This window comes from Tachyglossus aculeatus, chromosome 6 (assembly GCF_015852505.1).
Source record: "Tachyglossus aculeatus isolate mTacAcu1 chromosome 6, mTacAcu1.pri, whole genome shotgun sequence".
NCBI classification, from domain to species: Eukaryota; Metazoa; Chordata; class Mammalia; order Monotremata; family Tachyglossidae; genus Tachyglossus; species Tachyglossus aculeatus.
The window spans coordinates 11,783,410-11,803,658 of NC_052071.1; the positions used below are offsets into that span (position 1 = coordinate 11,783,410).

General features: G+C 50.7%; 1 protein-coding gene across 2 annotated transcripts in view; it reads right to left on the minus strand.

Moving 5' to 3' along the window:
- Positions 1–19,539, minus strand: part of VSIG4 (V-set and immunoglobulin domain containing 4) — a 32,979-nt gene extending 13,440 nt beyond the window's left edge. Inside the window, exons 1-4 of one of the 2 annotated variants that reach the window (XM_038748432.1) lie at positions 18,918–19,536; positions 13,388–13,744; positions 11,694–11,972; positions 9,177–9,248 (exon numbers count right to left, since the gene is read on the minus strand). In XM_038748432.1, the coding sequence (XP_038604360.1) occupies positions 9,177–9,248; positions 11,694–11,972; positions 13,388–13,744; positions 18,918–18,987 (778 nt within the window). In that variant the 5' untranslated portion in view covers positions 18,988–19,536. Of the gene's footprint in view, positions 1–9,176; positions 9,249–11,693; positions 11,973–13,387; positions 13,745–18,917 lie in introns of both variants that reach the window. The other variant, XM_038748433.1, reaches the window with a different exon arrangement.
- Between the last annotated feature and the right edge of the window lie 710 nt (positions 19,540–20,249).

Genomic DNA, 20,249 nt, shown 5'->3' on the forward strand with positions numbered 1-20,249 from the left:
GTTATTCCTCTTCTATGCTTTAGATTAGTGGGCAAGGAGACTGGGGGGGATCAGAGGACCCACTGTGAACTCATAAAGAGTGGGGCTTCCTTGAGAGACCCTCTGTGTTTCCCCCTTGAAGCACAAGGTAAATTCCTTTTCTCCCTTTCTTCCCCCTCCTCTTGACTCAGCCCTCCCCTTCTTCTTCTCCCACTCCCTCCTGCGCTGCTTTGACTTGCCCCTTCATTCATTTATTCATTCAATCGCATTCAACTCCATTCAATTCATTCTCTCTTCATTCAATTCAATCTCTCCCTTTCTTCCCTCTCCTCTGGCAACTAAACCCTTTTTAATGGTGTCTGTTAAATGCTTACTATGTGCCAGGCACTGTACTAAGCGCAGGGGTAGATACAAGTTAATCTGGTTGGACACAGTCCACGTCCCACGTGGGACTCGTAGTCTTAATCCTCATTTCACAGATGAGGGGACTGAGGCACAGAGAAGTGAAGTGAATTGTCCAAGGTCACACAGCAGACACGTGGCAGAGCCAGGATTAGAAACCAGGTCCTCTGATTCCCAAGCCTGGGCTCCTTCCACATCTCCGAGAGGCCTCCCTGACTAATCCCTCCTTTCCTTTTCTTTCATTCCCTGCTTCATCACCCTGACTCGCTCTCCTTACTCATCCCCCTTCAGCCCCAAGGCACTTTGGCACATATCTCATTTATTTATTTCTATTAATGTCTGTCTCCCCCTCTAGAATGTAAGCTCATTGTGGGCAGGGAATGTGTCTGTTATCCTGCTTTAGTCTGCTCTCCCAAGCTCTTAGTACAGTGATCTGCACACAGTAAGCGCCCAACAAATACGATTGACTGACTATAGGATTTAAAACTAGTTTCATCCCCATTAGCACTTTCCAGAGGAAGCGGGTGGAATGAAGGTTTGGGATTTGGTAGTCCTGCCTGGGTTGGTGGAATATGCCCCAGGCATGGAGTAAGCGCTCAATTAATACGGTTGAATGAATGAATGAATCCTGTACATATGTATATATGTTTGTACGTATTTATTACTCTACTTTATTTGTACATATTTATCCTATTAATTTTATTTTGTTAATATGTTTTGTTTTGTTGTCTGTCTCCCCCTTCTAGACTGTGAGCCCACTGTTGTGTCGGGACCGTCTCTATATGTTGCCAACTTGGCCTTCCCAAGCACTTAGTACAGTGCTCTGCACACAGTAAGCGCTCAATAAATACTATTGAATGAACGAATGAATGAATCAAATAACATGTGTGACCTTGGGCAAGTCACTTCACTTCTTTGGGCCTCAGTTACCTCATCTGTGAGGTAACTTCACACAAATTCGTGAAGCGTTCCATATTTTTCCTTCAAGGCCCTACTGAGAGCTCACCTCCTCCAGGAGGCCTTCCCAGTCAGAGCCCCCTCTTTCCTCTCCCCCTCCTCCCCCTCTCCTTCCCCACAGCACCTGTATATATGTATATATGTTTGTACGTATTTATTACTCTATTTATTTATTCATTTTACTTGTACATTTTTATTCTACTTATTTTATTTTGTTAATATGCTTTGTTTTGTTCTCTGTCTCCCCCTTCTAGACTGTGAGCCCACTGTTGGGTAGGGACCGTCTCTATATGTTGCCAACTTGTACTTCCCAAGCGCTTAGTGCAGTGCTCTGCACACAGTAAGCGCTCAATAAATACGATTGAATGAATGAATGAATGAATCTGTAAAATGGGGATTGAGACTGTGAGCCCCACGTGGGACAGGGACTGAACCCAACCCAGTTTGCTTGTATCCGCCTCGCTGCTTAGTACAGTGCCTGGCACATAGTAAGTACTTAACACATACCATCATTATTATTAATTATTATTTTCAATAGCTGCATTAACGGAGAGGTGACGTGGCCCAGTTTGTCCCCAACAACTGCGAACGCCAAACGGGGAGGCGAGTCAGGCCCTATCTGAGCTGAGGGACAGGAAGCAGAGCCATATATACCAGACCACCACTCTCCCCACCTTCAAAACCTTATTAAGATCACATCTCCTCCGAGAGGCCTTCCCTGATTCAGCCCTCTTTTCCCCAGGTCACTCTCCATTCTACATCTCCGACACTTTTGGATCTGTGACCTCTGGGTATTTGGTATTTGCCAAATGGAGAAGCAACGTGGCTCAGTGGAAAGAGCCTGGGCTTTGAAGACAGAGGTCATGGGTTCAAATCCCAGCTCCGCCAATTGTCGCTGTGTGACTTTGGGCAAGTCACTTAACTTCTCTGTGCCGCCGTTACCTCATCTGTAAAATGGGGATGAAGACTGTGAGTCCCCCTTGGAACAAGCTGATCGCCTTGTAACCTCCCCGGCGCTTAGAACAGTGCTTTCCACGTAATAAGCACTTAATAAATGCCATTATTATGTATTATATATTATAATACATAATACATATATACATACATAAATAAATATCTCAATCAGTTGTATTCATTAAGCACTTAATATGTGCAGAATACTGTATAAAGCGCTTGGGAGAGCACAATACAACAGAATTAGCAGAACCGTTCCCTGCCCACAACAAGCTTACAGTCAATAATAATAATTGTATTTGTTAAGCGCTTACTATGTACTAAGCGCTGGGGTGGATATAAGCAAATTGGGTTGGACACAGTTCCTGTCCCACGTGGGGCTCACAGACTCAATATCCATTTTGCAGATGAGGTAACTGAGGCCCAGAGAAATGAAGTGACTTGCCCAAGGTCACACAGCAGACACGTGGCAGAGCCAGAATTAGAACCCATGACTTCATGATTCCCAGGCCTGTGCTCTTATCCACTACACCATGCTGTTTCCTGTTTCTCTCTACATATCATTATTCATTTATAATAATGTCCGTCTCCCCATCTAGTCTGTAAGTTTGTTGTGGGCAAGGAGCGTGTCTACCAACCCTGTGGTACATACTCTCCCAAGCTCTTAAGATAATAATAATAATAATACTGGTATTTGTTAAGCGCTTACTATGTGCCACTGTTCTAAGTGCTGGCAGAGATACAAGGTAATCAGGTTGTCCCACGTGGGGCTCACAGTCTTAATCCCCATTTTACAGATGAGGGAACTGAGGCACAGAGAAGTTAAGTGACTTGCTGTCCCATGTGGGGCTCACAGCCTTAATCCCCATTTTACAGATGAGGGAACTGAGGCACAGAGAAATTAAGTAACTTGCCCAAAGTCACACAGCTAACAAGTGGCAGAGCCAGGATTAGAATCAAGTTGGGTTACTGCCATCTTGTACTTCCCAAGCGTTTAGTACAGTACTCTGCACACAGTAAGCGCTCAATAAATACAATTGAATGAATAAATTAGAATCCACGACCTCTGATTCCCAAGCCCTTGCTCTTTCCACTACACCACGCTGCTTCTCACGCTCTGCGCACTGTAAAATCTCAATAAATGCCAATGATTTATGAATTGGTTGATTTAATCTGTCATAAACAAGCTTCAGGCATCCTTGGGGCCTCTGGGGCTCTGGGAGGAGTCAGGAGGCCTTCCCAGACTGAGCCCCCCCTTTTCCTCTGCTCCTCCTCCCCTCCTAGTCACCCCCACTCCCTCCCTCTGCTCTACCCCCTTCTCCGCCCCACAGCACTTGGGTATAGTTGTACATATTTATTACTCTTTTTATTTTATTAATGACGTGTATATAGCTATAATTTTATTCATCTATTTTGATGCTACTGATGCCTGCCTACTTGTTCTGTTGTCTGTCTCCCCCTCCTGGACTGTGGACCCGCTGTTGGGTAGGGATCGTCTCTATCTGATGCCGAATTGTACTTTCTAAGCGCTTAGTACAGTGCTCTGCACACAGAAAGCGCTCAATAAATAGGATTGAGCGAACGAATGAATGAACGAGTCCTGTCATCAGACTGCAATGAGGGGCTTCTACCCGTAGGGGGCTCTCTCCGCCCTGCAGATTTCTACACTTTTGGCTCTAATTTTTGTTCATTCATTCATTCATTCATTCATTCATTCATTCATTCATTCAATCGTATTTATTGAGCGCTTACTGTGTGCAGAGCACTGTACTAAGCGCTTGTTGGCTAAGTGTTGTCTCTATAATTCCTGCATAAAGACTACTACTACTACTAATAATAATAGCATCTGTTAAGCGCTTACTATGTGCCAAGCACTGTTCTAAGCGCTGTTCTTGTTCTGTTGTCTGTCTCCCCCTCCTGGACTGTGGACCCGTTGTTGGGCAGGGATTGTCTCTATCTGATGCCGAATTGTACTTTCTAAGCGCTTAGTACAGTGCTCTGCACACAGAAAGCGCTCAATAAGTAGTATTGAACGAACGAATGAATGAACGAGTCCTGTCATCAGACTGCAATGAGGGGCTTCTACCCCTAGGGGGCTCTCTCCGCCCTGCAGATTTCTACACTTTTCATTCATTCATTCATTGAATAGTATTCATTGAGCGCTTACTGTCTGCAGAGCACTGTACTAAGCGCTTGGGAAGTACAAGTTGGCAAGATATAGAGACGGTCCCTACCCAACAGCGGGCTCATTTTGGCTCTACTGTGTGTTGGCAAAGTGTTGTCTCTATAATAAGTGCTCAATAAATACGATTGAATGAATGAATGAATGAATGAATAAAGACTCTAATAATAATAATAATAATAATAATAGCATCTATTAAGCGCTTACTATGTGCCAAGCACTGTTCTGAGCACTGTTCTTGCTCTGTTGTCTGTCTCCCCCTCCTGGACTGTGGACCCGTTGTTGGGTAGGGATCGTCTCTATCTGATGCCGAATTGTACTTTCAAAGCGCTTAGTACAGTGCTCAGCACACAGAAAGCGCTCAATAAGTAGGATTGAAGGAACGAATGAATGAACGAGTCCTGTCATCAGACTGCAGTGAGGGGCTTTTACCCCTAGGGGGCTCTCTCCGCCCTGCAGAGTTCTACACATTTGGTTCTAATTTTTGTTGGCAAAGTGTTGTCTCTATAATTCCTGCATAAAGACTCACAATAATAATAATAGTAATAATAATAATAATAATAATTATAGCATCTATTAAGTGCTTACTATGTGCCAAGCACTGTTCTAAGTGCTGTTCTTGTTCTGTTGTCTGTCTCCCCCTCCTGGACTGTGGACCCGTTGTTTGGCAGGGACTGTCTCTATCTGATGCCGAATTGTACTTTCTAAGCGCTTAGTACAGTGCTCTGCACACAGAAAGCGCTCAGTAAGTAGGACTGAACGAACGAATGAATGAACGAGTCCTGTCATCAGACTGCAATGAGGGGCTTCTACCACTAGGGGGCTCTCTCCTCCCCGCAGATTTCTACACTTTTCATTCATTCAATCATTCATTCAATTGTATTTATTGAGCGCTTACTGTGTGCTCAGAGCACTGTACTAAGCGCTTGGGAAGTACAAGTTGGCAACATATAGAGACAGTCCCTACCCAATAGCGGGTTCATTTTGGCTCTAATGTGCGTTGGCAAAGTGTTGTCTCTATAATAAGCGCTCAATAAATATGATTGAATGAATGAATGAATGAATAAAGACTCATAATAATAATAATAATAATAGCATCCGTTAAGCGCTTACTATGTGCCAAGCACTGTTCTAAGCGCTGGGGGGGGGCGGATACAGGGTCATCAGGTTGTCCCACGTGGGGCCCACAGTCTTCATCCCCATTTTCCAGATGAGGTAACTGACGTACAGAGTCACCCAGCTGACAAGGGGCAGAGGCGGGATTAGAACCCATGACCTGTGACTCCCAAGCCCGGGCTCTTTCCACCGAGCCACGCTGCTTCTGGCCCAAGGGAGGGGGAAATGCTATGAGCCTTCTAGACTGTGAGCCCACTGTTGGGTAGGGACTGTCTCTATATTTTGCCAATTTGTACTTCCCAAGTGCTTAGTACAGTGCTCTGCACATAGTAAGTGCTCAATAAATATGATTGATGATGATGATTGATGAATAAATACGATTGGATGAATGAATGAATGTGAGAAGCAGTGTGGCTTAATGGATAGAACATGGACCCGGGAATCAGGTTCTAATCCGGCTCTGCCACTTGTCTGCTGTGTGACCTTGGACAAGTCACTTCGCTTCAATGGGCCTCAGTTATTTCATCCGTAAAATGGGGATTAAGACCGTGAGCCCCATGCGGGACGGGGATTGTGTCCAACGTGATTAGCTCGTATCTACCCCAGCGCTTAATACGGTGCCTGGAACATAGTAAGCACTTAAATACCCCAATGTAAGTGGCGGAGCCGGGATTAGAACCCATGACCTTCTGATTCCCAGGCTGTGCTCTAGCCACTGCACCATGCTGCTTCTCCTGTAGTTGTATTTGAGCTGGGGAATGTCCTGACCTGCAGAAGGAAGTCGCCCAAGGCCTACCAGCCCCCACCCCCCACCTCCTCAGCAGTGGACTGGCTTCACCGTTGTTACTGTTTTTGGTGAGTTTATCTTATCAATAATAATAATTCCATTCCATTCCAATCGTATTTATTGAGCGCTTTCTGTGTGCAGAGCACTGTACTAAGCGCTTGGAAAGTACAATTCAGCAATAAAGAGAGATAATCCCTGCCCGCAATGGGTTTTCAGTCTAGAAGGGGGGAGACAGACATCAAAACAAGTAAAGGGACATCAGTATTGTACCCATGATCGCCCATCCATCCACAATCCCTTGGGCACACCCTCCCGGGCCTGAGAATCAGAAGGTCATGGGTTCATTCATTCATTCAGCCGTATTTATTCATTCATTCATTCATTCAATCGTATTTATTGAGCGCTTACTGTGTGCAGAGCACTGTACTAAGCGCTTGGCATAATAATAATGATGTAAGTGCTTATTATGTGCCAAGCACTGTTCTAAGCGCTGGGATAGATACAGGGTAATCGGGTTGTCCCACGTGGGGCTCACAATCTTAATCCCCATTTTACAGATAATAATAATAATAATGTTGGTACTTGTTAAGCGCTTACTATGTGCCAAGCACTGTTCTAAGCACTGTGGGGCGGGTACAAGGTAATAAGTTTGTCCCACGTGGGGCTCACATTCATCTCCATTTTACAGATGAGGAAACTGAGGCACAGAGAAGTGAAGTGACTTGCCCGAAGTCACACAGCTGGCACCCACGACCTCTGACTCCCAAGCCCGGGCTCTTTCCACTAAGCCATGCTGCTTCTCACTGGGTGTCTACTACGTACTGCTGTACTGGATATCTATTATGCATAGACTCTGGACCGCGTGGACTTTCTCTTTATCGTGAACGGAGTACTGTTCTAAGAGCGAGAGAATGCACCACCGTAGAAGACAGGGGCCCCTCACCAGCCCCGTTCAGAGTTTAGGTGTCCAGAGTTTAGGCAGTGTGGCCTAATGGATAAACCTGGGAGTCGGAAGGACCTGGATACTACACAGCTGTCTGCTGTGTGACCTTGGGCAAGTCACTTTACTTCTCTGTGCCTCCGCTACCTCGTCTGTAAAATGGAGATTACAGCTGTGAAGACTCATGTGGGTCACGGACTGTGTCCACCCTGATTAGCTTGTATCTAGAACAGTCACATAGTAAGCGCTTAATAAATACAATTTTCAAAAAAGCTCCCCTGTCTGGGTGATGGAGATTTGAGAGAGGGAGGGGACAAGAAGGGGAAGGTTGAGGGGGTGGAGGAGGAGGAGGAAGAGGAGAAAAAGGAGAGGAGTAGGGAGGGGTCCATGGGGAGCTGGAGGAGACACTGCCATCACAACTGCTGCCGTGGCTGTACTGGCCCTCTGGGATTCTGGAGAGCTGCTTCCAGAGACTGTCTCCCCCTCTAGACTGTAAGCTCGTTGTGGGCAAGGAATGGGCCTGTTACACTCTTTTGTGTACTCTCCCAAGCACTTAGTACAGTGTTCTGTGGTAAGCGCTCAATAAATACGGTTGAAAGAACGGCCCCTGCCTGAAATACTCCCTCCCAGCCCAGGAGGGGTTGGGTGGATACCTGAGACCCCTGATACCCGCTCACCTCCTAGGCTGCCCAGGCCAAGCAGACCATCAGGGCTGGCCTGGGCAGTGCCCTCCCTCGCTCCTCCAATTTGCCCACCTTTTCCTTCTCTCAATCCCTGGACCAATCTTTCCAGCCCCACTCCACCCCGGAAAGCCTTGTTCCCACCCCTGCTTGAACTCCAGGTGAGAGTTCAACCTTTGGATGGGCTCTGGCAGACTCCTGTGTGCCCCGGGGAGGTCAGGATGCCGACTCCTGAGTACGTGGGGCTAACCTTCCCCCTGTACCTCGATCTCGTCTTATCTCACCGACGACCTCTCCCCCACGTCCCACCTCTGACCTGGAATGCCGCGTATCCGACAGACAGTTTCTCTCCCCAGCTTCAAAACCGGCCCATCTCCTCCAAGAGGCCTTCCCCGACTAAGCCCTCCTTTCCTTTTCTCCCACTTCCTCTGCGTCACCTTGACTTGCTCTCTTTATTCATCCCCCCCAGCGTGGCTCAGTGGAAAGAGCCCGGGCTTTGGAGTCAGAGGTCATGGGTTCAAATCCCGGCTCCACCACTTCTCAGCTGTGTGGCTTAGGGCAAGTCACTTCACTTCTATGTGCCTCAGTTACCTCATCTGGAAAATGGGAATTAAGACTGTGAGCCCCAAGTGGGACAACCTGATCACCTTGTATCTCCCAGTACTTAGAACAGTGCGTTGCACATAGTAAGCACTTAATATTATTATTATTATTGTTACAGCACTTTTGTGTATATCTATAATTTACTTATATTAATATCTGTCCTCCTATAGACTGTAAACTCACTGTGGGCAGGGAATGTGTCTGTTTATTGTTCTATTGTACTCTCCCAAGCACTTAGTATAGTGTTCTGCTCACAGTAAGTGCTCAATAAATATGATTGAATGACTAAATGAATGAATGGATGGGGCAGACCTCTGGGCCTCCTCCCTACCGGCTCCAGCGCTTAGAACAGTACTTTGCACATAGTAAGTGCTTAATAAATGCTATTATTATTATTATTATTATTATTATTATTATTATTATTATTATTATTATTATTATTATTCAGCTGAAACCAGAGATCACCCCAGGCCCTCAGGGAACTCAACCTGCTCCGAATGAGCCCAGACACAAGCCAGAGGGACAGCAGGCCTATCTTGAGCCTCAGCAGCCCCCTGGACTGAGCCCCAGACTCACCTGGCCAGAGTGTTGTCTTCTTTGTCTCCTGCCCTGCAGTGGGGAGCATGGGCACAGCTGGCTTCTTGGGGTCTGTGGGGAATGGGCAACTCAGTCATGTCTGGTCCAGCCTCCCCTTGATGGGGCAGAAGGGGCTCCCAACTCAGCCGACACCGCCTTCTCCACGACCTGGCTCCCTCACGATCCGCGAACCGGAAAGACCATTCTCCCCCAGCCCCAGGCTCCAGGCCCGAACCCCAGCCCTGCCCTACCGAGTCTGACAACGTCTAATGCTTCCCTGCGAAACTCTGACAACCCTCCCGAGCCGGAACTTCCTTCCGCGTAGCGCTCTGGACCACGCCTCGGTGTAGGTAGAGGGAAAATGGCCATCTTCTGGCCCAGATCGCCTTCCGACACTCACCCGCCTTGAGACGAGCCGGAAGGGCTGCTCGCAACCTTCTGCCTGACATCACCTCTTCATGCCACAGAACGTAATGCACAGCATTTTGTGAAACTGGGCTTCTCTGAGGCCGCTTCTGCTGAGGCATCTCTGAAGTCACACTGGCCGCCCTTAACCGAGGCTACTGGTCACCTCACACACCTGAAGTCAAGCCTAGCCACTGGCAGAGCCTGTAGGATCCTGGGAGTTACTCTGTGTGACAATTGGCCTCCTGGAGCCCAGAGTTGTTGTTTTTTTATTAAGCGCTTACTATATGCAAAGCACTGTTCTAAGTGCTGGGGGGGATACAAGGTGATCAGGTTGTCCCACGTGGGCCTCACAGTCTTCATCCCCATTTTACATATTAAGTAACTGAGGCCCAGAGAGGTGAAGTGACTTGCCCAAAGTCACACAGCTGACAATTGGCGGAGGCGGGATTTGAACCCATGACCTCTGAGTCCAAAGCCCCGGCTCTCTTCCCCTGAGCCATACTGCTTCTCTGAGTCTGAGTTCCAACACTCAGACAGTCGGTCAGTTAATCGTATGTATTGAGCGCTTACTATGTGCAGAGCGTTGTACTAGGAGCTTGGGAGAGTACACTCCTATCTGTCCTTTCCCTTTCCATCCTTGACTTTCCCGCCAGTGACCCAAAATGGACCGTCCAACCTCCTCTTAGTCTCCCCTCTCCATCCCTCACTTTCCCTCCAGTGACATAGCATGGATTATCCAACTCCCTTCATTCTCCCCCTCCATCCTTGACTTTCCCACCAGTGACCCAGCACAGATCATCCAACCCCCACCTCACTCTCCCCTCTTTTCACCAGACTCTCCCTCCAGCAACCCACCATGGGCCACTCTCCAATCCATATTTTTGACCGAGCACATCTATATTCTCTGGATCCTTCCTTAAATGCATCCAACCCTCTCTGGAAACTTCTGGAGTCCTAGCTCCTCTGTCCTTTCATTCACTCATACATTCAAACGCATCTATTGAGTGCAGAGCACTGTACTAAGCGCTTGGAAAGTTCAATTCAGCAACCAATAGAGACAATCCCTACCCAACAACGGGCTCAAAGTCTAGAACGGGGAAACAGGCAATAAAATAAAACAAAACAAGTAGACAGGCGTCAGTAGCATCAATATAAATAAATAGAATGATATATCCACATCATTAATAAAATAAATAGAATAATAAATATGTATGTATATACTCAAGTGTTGTGGGATGGGGTAGAGGAGAGGGAGAGAGTTGGGGCGATGGGGAAGGAAGGAGGAGCAGAAGAAAAGGGGGGCTTAGTCTGGGAAGGCCTCCTGGAGGAGGTGAGCTTTCAGTAGGGCTTTGAAGGGCCCACTGTTGGGTAGGGACTGTCTCTATATGTTGCCAACTTGTACTTCCCAAGCGCTTAGTACAGTGCTCTGCACACAGTTAGCGCTCAATAAATACGATTGAATGAAGGAGGGAAGCGTGCTAGTTTGGCGGATGTGAGGAGGGAAGGCATTCCAGGCCAGAGGTAGGATGAGGGCCAGGGGTCTCCTCTCCAATTTCTCCCCATCCTTTCCTAGTCACACAGCCCACCTCTTCATGCCCAGAGCTTTGACCTTCCCTCTTTTGCAGATGGGAGAACAGAGGCCCAGAGAAGCAGTGTTGTCTAGTGGATAGAGCACGGGCCTAGAAGTTAGGGGACCTGGGTTCTAATTCTCACTCTACCATTTGTCTGCTGAGTGACCCTGGGCAAGTCATTTAACTTCTTTGTGCCTCTCTGTAGAATGGGGATTAAGACCGTGAGCCCCAGATGGGATGGACTGTGTCTAACCTCATCGTATCTACTCCAGCACGCAGTGTCCAGCACACAGTATGCACTTAACAAATCCCATTAAAAAAGCTTTCTTTGATTGGGGCAGGATTGGGATTTGAAATCAGATCACTAGGCTCCTGAAACCTTTTCTAGTTCTCCGCACTGGTGTCTGTGTCTGGCTCTCCCTGGGCCCTGACTTTCTCTGCCTTGGAGCAAAGGCTGGCCCCAGATGGCCGCCAGCATGCTCATGCCCACCTCTCTGCCCCTGGGATATTCATGCCACTCTGGAGGGACATGACTCACCTGTGACCACAAAGTGCACCACGTCGCTCTGCTGCACCGCCCCAACGCGCCCCTTGGCTCTGCAGAAGTAGGAGCCGGTGTCCGTTACCACAGCCGGCTTGAAGAGGAGGCCGGCCAGCTGGTTGACCAGAACCGCGTCACCTCCGGGCTCTCCTTTGAACCACTGGTAGGAGATGGGCGGAGACCCGTCCGCCTGGCACTTGAGGCTGACCCGCATGCCCTGAGGCACGGAGAAGCCGGATCCAGACCCCGTGGTCACCGTGGGTTTCGTCGCGGCCACTGCCAGGGAGAGAAGGGACGGAGCTGGGGCACATCTAGGGAGCCACGGAGGAGGAGGCAGACCCACGGCCAATCCAGGGACCTCCATCATCGACCTCCACGTCTATGCCCCCTCCATCAGCCTGGCTCCGCCCTCGCTCCCCTGCTCAGCGGGTGAGGTGCCCTGGCAGAGAGGCAGATGGGGGCATGGGAGCTCCACCTCTGACACAGCCAGAACCAGACTGCGGCCCCCATGCCAGGGGCTGGCATACCTGCAGCTGGCCTGCCGGGCTATGGCAGGTGAGAAGGGGTGGAGCGAAAGCTAGTCCAGGAAAGGGATCGGGGAGAAGGTCCCAAGTCCGAGGTGGGCAACAGCCAAAAGTTAGGGTGGGAGCGGCTGCAGGGGCTGAGATGGGGGTGGCTGGGGTGGCTCTGGAGAGACAAGACCGGTTGGCTCCGGCCTTGTTTTCATTGGTTCTCCTGGGAGGTCAGGGTTTGGTGACTTTCCCCGGAACCGTGGCCTCTAGTCCCCAACCTCAGTCTCCCCTGTTCTCTCAACTCTGGTCTCTGTCACCACAATGGTGGTCCCCGCCCTCTAACCCTAGTCTCTCCCCCCTCAATCTTAGCCTCTGCTCCCCGAACTGTGGCCTCTGCCCCCACCCACCCACCCCCTCACCCCCCTCAGCCCTCAGCCCTAGACCAGACCTTCACCATCACAAGAGACTCAGCTCCCACTTGGGCAACTCAACTCTTCTCCAGGGCCGGATTGAGGAGGGAGCGGAGGGGGATGAAGGCCTTGGACCCTGACAAGAGGGGTCGTGAGATTCCACAGAGGCTGGAGGTCATAAGCAGGGCAGGCTAGCGGATGGGGGAAGGCCCTCCCCTCACAGAGTGGCGGACAACATCATTACTTTCTGCTGCGGGTGTGGGCAGCGTGGTTAGGATGGGAGGGTGGCGACCTGAGGAACGTGACTGGAGCTCTCAGGGCAGGCGGATGTCTGAGGCCAGCCTGGGTGACATCCCACGCACTGGAGGACCCCTCTGCCCTCCCCTCTCCTCCCTTCTCCCCTCCCTCTCTCCTCCCCTCACTTCCCATTCTCCCCTCCTCTTTCCTCCTCCCCACCTCCCTTCCCCACCTCCCTCTGCCCTTCCCTTCTCCGTCTCCCCCGCTTTCTTTCCCCACCTCCCTTCCCCCTCTCCCCTCCTCTTCTCCCCTTCCCCTCTTCAGTTGGAACTTCCTTTTCCTCTTGCTCCTCTCCCGGCCCCTCTCCGGGCTCTCTCTCTTCCTCCTTTCCACTTCCTAGCAGGTCCCAACCCTCCCCCAGGCCGGCCAGCCGGTAATGCTGGCTCTCTCCCTGGCTCAGTGACCCCCGTCCTCCCTGCTGCGGGTGCGGTGGGCCCAACGGGCCCGGCAGACACGGCGGGCCTAGACTCACCCTTCTGGACACGCACGTCGATGCCGGCGTCCGCCTTGATGAGTTGGCCAGCCTGGTTCTGCCAGGTGACCGCACACGTGTAGTAGCCCTGGTCGTCCATCTCTAGCGGGTTCAGGGTCAGGGCCACGTCCCCGGGGGGCTGCCGGCTCACCTCCAGTCGGCCCCGGAACTTGGTTTGCTGCACGTGGTCTCCCGAAGAGTCCCGCAGGAATACGGTGGCGGGGTGGTAGTTCCGCACCACGGTCCACTCCACCGAGATCTGCGTGTAGCCGCTCTCCGGCACGTAGGAGCAGGGTACGCGCATCGCCCCTTTCCAAGTGCCCGCCAGTGAGTGGGGCGCGGTCAGGTTTGGCACGGCTGCGGGGGAGGCAGAGCGTCGCTGCCCGAGGTGCTCCGACCATGGCGGCCCGGCCGAAGTCACCCCACAGCCACCCGCGGGTCAGACAGAGCATGTAAACGCCTGCCCTGCCTTCAATGGGTCCCCGTTCTTAGAGTGGGGCCTAGCGGAAGGAGCCTGGGTTTCGGACTCAGGAGTCCTGGTTCTGCCACCTTCCTGCTGGGTGCTCTGCACACAGTAAGCACTCAATAAATACGATTGAATGAATGAATCTGTGACTCAGTTTCCTCATCTATAAAATGGGGATTCAGTACCTGTTCTCCCTCCTCCTTAGGCTGTGAGTTCCATCAGGGACTGCATCCAACCTGATCACCTTGCCTCTCCCCCAACCCCCCGATCCTGGGTTAGGGAGGGAAGCTCCTCTGCCCCTGACAGTCACCCTGGACATGTTTCCTCATGAGGGGGGCTCTAATTGGGAGTGATGGACCAGCCCTGGCCCTGAGAGCTGGCCAAATCATTGCCTTGGCAGGCCGGAGGTGGGGGAAAGGGAGACTGGCCCGCTTCTAATGGGTGCTGGCCTGGGGCTCTGCCACCTAAGGGGAGGGGAGGAGGGAAGAACTGGCTCAGAGCTGCGGAAGCCGAGATGCCTCCACTAAGCTTTCTGGGAAGAGACTGGATGGATGGCGGGAGGAGAACTGTTTTCCAGCCCCCTAGTCCCCTGGCCCCCTGCCCGGAGCTAATACACCGATAGCTCTCATGGCCCGAAACCACAGTAGGAGGGATCCGGGGCAGATAAGGGGAAGAACTTCCAGGGGGTGAAAGTTGTGGGGTTGACCTCTCCCCTGCCAGTCCCACAGTTCCGGAGAGCCAAAGATGAGTGGCCGGAAGATTGAGTAACTACCTGACCTTACTGGAAACTCGAGCATCAAAAGTCGGTTTCAGGGAAGAACTGAGGTGGGGGAGAAAAACTTGATCTCTAATCTACATCCTGCCTCCTCCCGGAGACTGTCCGGCCCTCGCAGGCAGACATCGCATCTACCAACTCTGTCGTGCTTTACTCTCCCCAGCTCTTTAGAACAGTGTTCTACACATAGTAGGAGAGGGCAAGTCACAACTTCTTTGAGCCTCAGTTACCTCGTCTGTAAAATGGGAATTCAGACTGTGAGCCCCACGTGGGACAACCTGATCGCCTTGTATCCCCACCAGCACTTGCAACAGTGCTTCGTACATAGTAAGCGCTTAACAAATGCCATTATTATTATTTTTATTATTATTATTATTATTATTATTATTATTATTATTATTATCCCAGCTCCCCCTCTTGTCTGCTTTGAGAACTTGGGCAAGTCGCTTCACTTCACTTCTCAGCAAGTCGCTGAGAAGCAGTGTGGCTCAGTGGAAAGAGCCCAGGCTTTGGAGTCAGAGGTCATGGGTTCAAATCCCGGCTCCGCCACTTGTCAGCTGTGTGACTTTGGGCATGTCACTTCACTTCTCTGGGCCTCAGTTACCTCATCTGTAAAATGGGGATGAAGACTGTGAGACCCCCGTGGGACAACCTGATCACCTTGTAACCTCCCCAGCGCTTAGAACAGTGCTTTGCACATAGTAAGCGCTTAATAAATGCCATTATTATTATTATTATTCCCTGTGCCTCAGTTTCCTCATGTAAAATAGGGATTGAGACTGTGAGACCCACATGGGACAGGGACTGAGTCCAACCCCATTTGCTCGTATACACCCCAGAGCTTAGTACGGTGGCTACTACAGAGAAGCATCATGGCTTAGTGGAAAGATCATGGACTTGAGAGTCAGAGGACGTGAGTTCTAATCCCACCTCTGTCACTTTGCTGTGTGACCTTGGGAAAATCACTTAACTTCTCTGTGCCTCAGTTACCTCATCTGTAAAATGGGGCAACCTGATTACCCTATATCTACCCTAGTTCTCAGAACAGTGCTTGGCACCTAGAAAGCGCTTAACAAATGCCATCATTATTATTATTATTACATAGTCTACATGTTTTGTTTTGTTGTCTGTCTCCCCCTTCTAGGCCGTGAGCCCGTTGTTGGGTAGGGAACGTCTCTATATATTGCCAACTTGTAATTCCCAAGCGCTTAGTACAGTGCTCTCTACACAGTAAGCGCTCAATAAATACGATTGAATGAAGTGCTTAGCAAATACCGCAATTATTATTATTATGCACTCAGTAATTGATTGATTGATTGAGTCTAACCACCACCTTCCCCTCTCCTGTATCCAGTCCAGCCCCGGCCCCCCTCTCAGTTGGAAAAGTGTCAGGGAGAGGTAGTCCGGGTGGGAAGGGTGGAAATTCCCTCAGACCGGGGCAACCATTCCTCCGCACATCCACAGTCCCCGGCTACTGGTTCTTTCACAGGGAGTAGCCCTTCTAGACTATAAGTCCCATGTTGGCAGGGATCGTCCCTCTTTATTGCTGAATTGTACTTCCCAAGCGCTTAGTACAGTGCTCTGCACACAGTAAGCGCTCAAAAAATATGACTGAATGAATGAATAACCCCAGGGAGAAACTCTGGCCCACCCCCCAGATCTAGCACCCATCTCAGCTCCTCTCTCCTGCTGGAGCTACCCCCCAGCCCCCACGGCATAGCCCCCACATCCCGGACCCTTCCCCTTCTCCCCAATCTAACCTCCAACGCTGACCCTATCCCCTGTGGATAGCCTTTGTTCCCTAGAGCTGGATCCTTGAGATTTTCCCCCTCCCCAAGCTTGCACTTCTCCCTCCGCCCCACCTCGGGTAGCCCTTACTTCCCAAAACTACCCTCCCCCTGCCAGAGTACATCCACACCCCCAGAGCTGCTCCCATATTCTGGAGCGGACCCTTGGCCTCCAGAACTATTGTCCACCTCCCCTCTCATACAGCGAGCCTCTTGTGGTAATACGTTTGACCTAGTTGCATAATAATAATAATAATGATGGTACTTATTAAGCAATTACTATGTGAAAGCACTGTTCTAAGCACTGGGGAGGTTACAAAGTGATCAGGTTGTCCCACTTGGGGCTCACAGTCTTAATCCCCCTTTTACAGATGAGGTAACCTCAGTTAAGAGAAGTGAAGTGACTTGCCCAAAGTCACACAGCTGACAATTGGCGGAGCCGGGATTCGAACCCGTGACCTCTGACTCCAAAGCCCGGGCTCTTTCCACTGAGCCACGCTGCTTCTCTCCTGCATCTACTCCTTAGCGCAGCACTTGGCACATAGTAAACAATTAACAAATTGAACAACCGTTATCATTATTATTAGTAGTACTGTGAGCCCACTGTTGGGTAGGGACCATCTCTATATGTTGCCAACTTGTACTTCCCAAGTGCTTAGTACAGTGCTCTGCACACAGTAAGCGCTCAATAAATACGATTGAACGAATGAATGAATAGTACTAGAAGAAGTAGTAGTAGTAGCGTGGCTCAGTGGAAAGAGCCCGGGCTTGGGAGTCAGAAGTCATGGGTTCTGATCCCGACTCCACCACATGTCTGCTGTGTGACCTGGGGCAAGTCACTTCACTTCTCTGAGCCTCAGTTCCCTCATCTGTAAAATGGGGATTAAGACTGTGAGCCCCTCATGGGACAACCTGATCACCTTGTATTCCCCCCCCGCCCCCAGCGCTTAAAACAGTGCTTCGCACATAGTAAGCACTTAAGAAATGCCATCATTATTAGTAGTAGTAGCTCATACATCTTGGAGCATAAAAGGAGAGGGAAAGAAGCAAGAGCAGAGAGAGCAGAGAGAGCCTGTAGTCCTCAGGGGAAACAACTCGGTCTCCTTTGTCCTGCTCCCCTCAGGCAAACCTCTTCTGCTGGGGTGCCTCTTTTCCACCAGGTTACAGCCCCCTCCCTCTGGGCTCCCCCACTTCTCCCACTTTCCCTGAATCCCCTGTCTCTCTGGGCAGGGGACTAACGGGCTAGTGGTGTTGGGGGTCACTCCCTCCCCTCTTACACCGGTGGGGGTGGGGACCCCAGGACCTCCCAGCTGAGAGGACAGGCAGCCCCTCTCCCCTCAATCCATCAATCAACCGTATTTGTTGAGCACTTACCCTGTGCCTTGTACTAAGCGCTTGAGAGGGCACCACAGATCTAACACAGAGCCCTACAATGCACACTAGAGCAAATCTGTGCGCACGCAAACACACACAGACACACTCAGCGGTGGGGGGTGGAAATCACATTCATTCATTCACTCGGCCGTATTTGTTGAGTGCTTACTGTGTGCAGGGCACTGAACTAAGCGCTTGGGAAAGTACAATCCAACAATAAATAGACCCATTTCCCACCCTCAGAGTTTCATCAGCAACCCCTAAAAGGGTCAGTAGCAAGGCTTAGCATCCCCTAACATGGTTGGGTACTGTCACCTCTCCCCCCGTATCTTGGGCTCGCTCCCAGGGACCCGAGGGTGGGAGACACAGCCTTGGGCGAGGATGCGGGGAGATATCCCCTCCCGGCCTCCAGAGCACTGTCCTTCACTCAGGACAGGAATGACCAACAGCTCTGGCCCCAAGGCGTATGAGTCCTAAGAAGTTTGGTAATAATAACAACAATAACAATATGATAAACTGAGGTGTCTGTTAAGTGCTTTCTAGGTGCCAGGACTGTATTAAGTGCTGGGATAGATACAGGATAATCAGGTAAGACGCAGTCCTCATCCTAGTGGGATTCAGCACTTAGAACAGTGCTTGGCACATAGTAAGCGCTTAACAAATACCATCATTATTATTATTATTATTCACGGTCTAAGCGCTCAAACCCGTACAAACATCGGCCCACTGAGGGGGATTCTGGGTGAGCCTCACTCCCTGGAGGTAAGAGGATTTCTCTCAATCAATCAATCGATCGGTCGTTTTGGGAGCTAATTCTGTGCAGAGCATGGCACTAAGCGCTGGATAGGACTCCGGCTCACAGGTGGAACCACAGCACGGCCCCTTTTTCAGATCAAATTCCAAGAAAATCGGTTCCAGACAAGCTGCGACCCGTCACCCACCATGTTCCAACTCTGACGGGGCGGACAGTTGGGCCAGGAACCCCGGGGCCGGAGGGAGGCTCTGGGCTGGAGGGTCTGCCTCAGTGATTCCCCAGCTCTCCTGGCCCTCCTCTCTCTGGCGAGAGAGGGAAGGGCCCAGTAGCCAGCCCAGATAGCCCCTCCGCTGGCCCCCCGGGTGAGAGCTTACCAGAGGAGAGTTTGCAGAGCAGCCCCAGCAGGATCAGGCTCAGCAGGATCAGGCTCAGGAGCTGCCCCATCTTATCACACAGTCTCACAGGGGCCCCAGTTCCCAGACAGACTCCCGTTCTCTGTGCACGGTCGCTTCCCGTCCTGCCCTATATTGCCCAGGCTCCAGGCTCATCGCCTCTTCCTTCCCCATTTCGGTGTGAGTCACCCCAGTGGCCTTCCAGGGCCAGGGGCCCGAGATCCGAGCAGGGTCAGAGCCCACCTCGCTCCGCTAGCCTCTCATCCGCCCCCCAACTCCCCGGCCGGCCGGGCCGGAGGCCACATCTATCCCATTTACCCGGCTGGTCCACCTTTGATCTCCCCAGCTGTGGCTTGTCAGAGGGTGTCCAGAGGTCGCGACCCCGCTGGATCCCGGCTCAAGTTCAAGTTTGGTCAGTGAGATGGGGCAGAGGGGCTGGGCAATGGATTCGACAGACCAATCCTACGAGACGTCCCTGCCCTCGGACTCCTCGTTCCTCCCTTCCACTTTCCTGCCAAATCCAAAGGGCTCTGCTCCATCCTTATCCTTATCCTCCTCAGCCTCTCTGCTGCTTCTGACACTGTGGATCACCCCGTTCTCCTGGAAACATGATCAAACTTGGATTTCTCCAACATTGCCCTCCAGACTTTGAGTTTCTTGTGGGCTACCAACTCTGTATATTGTCATGTACTCTCCCAAGTGCTGAGAAGCAGCAGGGCATAGTAAATAGAGCACGGGTCTAGGAGTCCAAAGGTCATGGGTTCTAATCCTGGCTCCGCCACGTGCCCGCTGCATGACCTGGAGCCAATCAAGGGGAGGATCAGGAGAGGGACAACTAAATGGACACAAAATTCTGGGAAAACTGGGAAGCCAGTTTGACTTCAAACAGCTGCCCGCACACTTTCTCCGAGAGAAACAGAGGGGTTTAGGAGGGGAGGAGGAGAGGAAGGATCACACGATAATTACCAAAGAACCTGTTGCTCTTAATTTGAGCCATCGGGGATGGTTGAAGAATAGCCATCTGGTTGTGGAACCGATCAGCTGCTTATATGACTCTTCAGAGAAATCAACTTTATGAAATCAGATACACGAAGGAACGCTGCCAGTGTTTAACAGGAAAGGAAACTAGAAAAATACGCCTTTGGTCAGGGAGGTTTTCTTAAGGTCAGCTGGTCCGTTCCCCTGAGGACTTTGTGCTGTTCTTCCAAACACTAAGGTGGAATCTATATTATTTCCAGAGAAAAAAGTTCTGACAGCAGCCTCATTTCACCACCCTCCTCACCATACCACATTTCTTTGGGGATATGGAATGGT